The sequence below is a fragment of the Anneissia japonica genome, unplaced genomic scaffold (genome assembly GCF_011630105.1).
Source record: "Anneissia japonica isolate Jap-2015-1 unplaced genomic scaffold, ASM1163010v1 scaffold502_len386481_cov162, whole genome shotgun sequence".
In the NCBI taxonomy this organism is placed as follows: Eukaryota; Metazoa; Echinodermata; class Crinoidea; order Comatulida; family Comatulidae; genus Anneissia; species Anneissia japonica.
In genome coordinates, this window is record NW_022756308.1 from 165,233 (window position 1) to 171,091 (window position 5,859).

General features: G+C 35.1%; 1 protein-coding gene across 2 annotated transcripts in view; it reads right to left on the bottom strand.

Moving 5' to 3' along the window:
• Nucleotides 1-1,559: 1,559 nt before the first annotated feature.
• The window catches only part of LOC117124171 (glycoprotein 3-alpha-L-fucosyltransferase A-like), a 31,144-nt gene continuing 26,844 nt past the window's right edge, over nt 1,560-5,859 (bottom strand). For both annotated transcript variants that reach the window (XM_033270319.1, XM_033270321.1), the window contains one exon: nt 1,560-5,183. In XM_033270319.1, coding sequence (XP_033126210.1) covers nt 3,891-5,183 — 1,293 coding nt within the window. In that variant the 3' untranslated portion in view covers nt 1,560-3,890. The remainder of the gene's footprint in view (nt 5,184-5,859) is intronic.

Here is a 5,859-nt window from a genome sequence, read left to right on the forward strand (position 1 = left end):
CCGCCTGTAATCAGGATAAATTCTTTTCATTTTGGTCTTCACTGAATTTTCTTTTCCAAAGCTTCAAATAAATAATGAATATTTAAATGTTTCAACTCATGGTCTTACCCTGGCTTCTGGTATATAAATAGTTCACCTAACGTAATGGTACAAGTTTTGAATATGAAATACAATATTATATTTTCACTAGTAAAAGAATTTATAAAAATGTTCAAATGTTGTTATATGTATACTACTCTAAGTATTGAAAAAAGGGGCACCTATTTAATTGTTTTTGTTTATTTTCATCTTGAATGTAATGTATGATTAAATGAATAAAATGGTAAATTAAAAAAAAATTAAAAAAATAATTAATCTATTAGTGCCTATTCCCTGTACGTGTATATCACAGTATGAAGGTTGTTGGCGGTTATTAGTATTACTGTACACATACTAAATACCGTAAACATAACAAGCGTTGTTGACGGTAATTAGTATTAATGTACACGCATTTAATTACTGTCAAAAACGGTTGTTGAAGGTTTTTGACGGTCTGTGGCGCCGAGAGGCCCAGGCACATATCTCTATTATTATTATTATTATTATTGTTGTTGTTGTTGTTATTGTTATTATTATTGTTGTTGTTGTTATTGTTTATTATTATTATTATTATTATTATTATTATTATTATTATTATTATTATTATTATTATTATTATTATTATTATTATAGTAGAGATCAATGGGCCGTGGTAACTGGGGAAAATTCTACTCAAATTTAAGTCTAAAGCTGCAATTTTCTTACTTCAGCTCCATTATGGTGGGGCTGAGTTAGACAGGCTCTAGATCGTCCATCTGTGAAATTCCTTCTCTGTGCCCGGCTTCCTCTACTTCAAATTCCTGGATCATCCGCTACTGTAAACTTTGATACCTAATCATTCCAGCACGTTTGAATGAAGGATAGCTTATACTTTTCCTGTTTTTATTAGGGGCCATTTTATGACTTGGTGAAATTAGACACTCTATAATCGAATAAATTAGTCTTCTAATTTGTTAAAAGGCCGTAGATTCCTGGGTGGGGGCACACCAGGGATCTGCTCCTCGATCCCGCTGAGGCCCTAGGTGGCACCAGACCCCCAACCAATGGGCCCAGGCAGCGAAGATGTCCAGGGGCCCGTGGTCTCCCTCGGTGGCCCTGTTGACGGTAATTAGTATGACCGCATCGAGCAAAAAATTATCACACGTAGGACCTTTATTACATTTAGACCCAAAAAATATTACACATAGAACTTCACATTTAGACCCAAAAATTATTACACATAGGACCTTTATTACATTTAGACCCAACAATTATTTGTTCTCTTTTGTGGGATCGTCCCACTTTTATTTCATCATAATGTCTTAAACTACGTAGATATATTACACATAACATAGTCTACATTTTAACAATTATATATATTAAGTAAATAATAGTATGAAATATATATCTGTTATGTAATTACTTAGTACACGTCTCTTTACTGTTCTTCATAATAAGTGTTCAGACATCGACTATTGTATTCTTTATTTATTATTTTTTAGTCATTTTCTTCTATTACTTGTCTTCCGTAGAAGTCAGCCATCACACATTTATTTATACATATATTTATTTAAGCTTATCTAGATAGACCATGCACCATTTATTTTTTGCTTTTTCCTTATTAATTAAAAATTCACATGTAATTAGTCTGGTTAGTTCAGATAAAAACATCACACAAGGACATTTTGTCCTCAAACATAATCTATTCATTATTTTAACTTTATAAATACAAAACGTCAAAATTGAAATCATTTCGTTCAATCTTTCGCTATAGCTTCCAATAACGATTTTGTTCCATTGTAAGTTATCATAGATTTTAAAACATGATCGCATCATAGTGTGTAATTTCGTCCAACATGCTTCTATATCTTTGCATTTACATAGCATGTGCTCTTCATTTTCAGTAATATTACAATACTCACATAGATTGGTTGCAGATAATTTCCATACATTTAGTCTATGTTTTGTAGGTAATAGTCTATGTAAAAAATTTAAAATTGAACTGTGCAATTTTTTTTATATGTAACATTGAATTAATTTCTCTTCCAACACAGGTCCCAGTCTATTGCATCCATTTGTAACTCCATTTCCCAACAATTATTGCACTTAAAAACTTTATTACATTTAGACATATTTACACATAGGAACTGTATTACATTTAGACCAAAAATTATTACAGTCAATTAATCATTGTCAATCATGGCCATTATTACAATTAGGACATTGCGTTTATGACCTATATTACATTTAGACCCAAAAATTATTAAATATGGACCTTTACGTTTAACATTACTTGAGTCTAAACATTACGTTTAGATTAAAAAATTATTACACTTAGAGCCTTTATTACATTTAGACCCTAAAATGATTACACATAGGACCCGTATTACATTTAGACCCAACAATTATTACAATAAACCAATCATTTGTCAATCATGGCCATTATTACACTTAAGACATTGCATTTAGGACCTACATATATTATTTATACATTCTTTCATAATGTATGCATGTTCTGCTGCCTTCCTTTTCCCTTCTTTCACGAGCCATCGAACCCCGGCATCGAACTCGTCATACTGTTGTACAGTACCGTAGTGGAGTTTCGCTCTACAAATAAGTTCTGAATATCTGACGCTTGATTTTGATATACTAATACTGGCAACACCAACTCATAAAGTTTGAATTCTGGCAACAGGCTCATTCGCCAATTCGCCATAGGAGATGAAGGAAAGGATGGAGCCATATTAGGCGTTAAAGCCGTGATTTTTAGTAATAAAGTGCTAAAAACCGACGTTATTAAGCAGAATCTGAATGAAGAAGCATCGTAAGATATTGCTAGGTACACACAGTAGGTAAAAAGACAATTTTTGTAGATAGAAGTGTTACAGTACTAAAGTGCATTAGCGCCGAGATCTTTCTAGATCTAGATTTTTGATTTGTTATTCCTCAAGTTGAAAACAATTATTTTCGTTACTAATGCAAATTGTTCCGGGTTGACCCCTTTTTTTCGTAGACTGACTGGACTATCTTTTTGTTTTCCCACTGTAGGCATAATTATTAATACTCTGATTGGCTGGATAAAAATGTGCGGGTCCACAAAAGCTTAGGAATCGTTCTTTCCGCCAAAACCTATTGCTTACCTGAAGCAAGTTTTCCACTCGGCGAATTTATTCGCGAAAATTAAAGACATCGTTTCGCTTCCTGAATTCTGATTGGTTGCGCACCTTTATTGATTCGCAAAAAGTAATGTTTGAACTACCGATTTCGCTGAAGCGAAAACTCCGATAGAAATGTAAATGCGCATGAACAGACACTTTCGACTCGCGCGAATAAATTCGTAAGCGGAAAACAAGCGGAAAATCGGTCCGGCGGACCGATTTTGGCCCCGAACCAAATTGTTCCTAACCGTCCTTTTAAGCCGGTTTTCCACTAGGCGAATTTATTCACGCGAATGGAAAGCGTCGGTTCACTTCCTGACCACCTCTGATTAGTTGTGCATTTTCATCGCTTCGCAAAAAGTAGACAGTTCGAACTACCGATTCCGCGCGCTGAAGCGAAAACTCCGATAGAAACGTGAATGCGCGTGCATGAACCGACGCTTTCGAATTTGTGCCTAGTGGAAAACCGGCTTTGTGTTCTCCTTTTTTTTTTTGCATTTTTGCAGGCTTACAATCGTTGCAGGCTTTCTCTGAATGGTCTAACAAAGAAAAATCGGTCTCCCATTTTTTTAGTGCATCAGATGTCGTCACGTGAATTATTTTTTTTTTATTCGTACCGTACTAACCAAAAGCGATAATAACCGCCACTAACAGGTTAAAATACATATAAAATATTTATGTAAATATTTTATTAGCCGAATTTGATTCTCTCCTACAAGATTGGAACCATGATCCTAATTTTAAAGGTTTCCGAATTTTAGGTCCATTTTTCAGTGTTGGTATTAGACTGCAAAATGATGAAGGCTTTAAACCAGAGTACACATTGTTGATTTTCCCCGTCCCTTTCCACTGAAAGAACTTATTATAAAGATTATCATTCCTATTTAATATGTTAATAAAATCGACAAGAAGTGAAATATTCTGGAAGTCACCGACGTGTATAAAAGAATAGCGAGGAGCAAATCGGAAATAATCTTCTTTTCGTGGACCATACACAATCGGAACGACGTTATTTGCCAAACTTGTCAGCCAAAACTGGTCCGTAATGTACTCGTCGCATTCGGCATTTTCTAAAGCCAAGAAGAATTTGTAATGCGACATCTCTTCGGTGCAATTTTCTGACTGACATTCAAGACGGCCGCATTTTCCATATGTGTCTACACCAATAACATTATTTAGTTTCTCTATGAATTTCATTCTAGGCCAGAAAGCCTCATTCTTGCAGTTATTTCCCATCCATGCAATAAGCCTGTTCTTAGTTTTGGCAACGTTCACTAATTTTTTGTTTTTATTATCCAAAAGTGGTTTAAAGTATGCGTACGGCATTTGGATGTCAGCCGAACTAATATAAGACCACGTGTAATCGACTTTGAATTCACCTATGTCTTTTATCAGTCTCTTCGTCCTCAGTGGTGTTTCTAAACCAAAAAATATCCAGCTTTGACTCCTGAATCTATTATTTATTTTTCGTAGTTCCCCCCATTTGATACGCAATGTATCTGGTGCCATGCCGAACACTGCTGAGTCTTGGTTGTCCAGTAGTTTAACATCTGAGCCAAGTGTTAGAAAAATAGATTGATTATGTTTAGGACATTCTATTGTTGCTGTATACGATATATCATGTTTTTTCATGGCCGATAATTTCGCAAATCCTCTCCATTGTTTTAGAATGTCTATACCAACAAAGACTAGAATCTTCCATTGTTTTCGTTTATTTTGCGTTTCATTGAGTGGGCCTATGCCGATACTCTGCTTAGGCCTATGTAATTCTAGCACGTCTGGCTCCATTTTACTATCGACCACACGAATTGGCTCCATTGGCTCGGGAAGTTTTCCGCGTAGTACGTTCATATCTGCTGACCTACAGCAGACGGATTTGATGACGTAAAATAGGTTGGTGATTGTCATCACAGATGCTATGATACACATTATAGCAAATACATGGTATATGCGACACCTTTTCAAAATCTATAGGGGGGAAAAAAGAAATTATATGATATAAATCATGATGGAAAAACACCTCCTCACCACTTGGCAGCAGCTCCCGCGTGTGAAATATCAATCAACAATAGTTATGGACCTTTCCGGGGTGTCAATCAAACCTAAAAACTGGCCAATCAAAACAGGGCCAGGAATACACGTGCGTATCATAAACACACGTGACGTGTTGTCCCACAAGAGCACGTGTTTGCGTATGTTTTAGCACTGTCCCTTTGCGGGAATTCGAGTCAACTCGGCCCCATGTCAACTCGGCCCCAAGTCAACTAGGCCCCATGTCAACTCGGCCCCATGCCAACTGAGCTCGGTCCCAAGTCAACTCGGCCCCAAATAGTCAACTCGCCAATTTATTGAATATTACCAAGAGATTTGAATGAAAAGCCAAAATTATAGTGTTTTATATCGTTGCCTTTGTTTGCATTTACATCCACTTACGTAATTAAAACTGCATTGATAAAAATAATATTAATAACTATATGAAAAGGTATAATATAACTAATGATTATAACGATATGTGATGACAATAATAACGACATAATCATGACAATGCTTAATGAGTTATAAACATATTAAATATACTACTATATACTATATATTATATATTATACATATTATAATATTATATATTTTATATAGACCTATATAC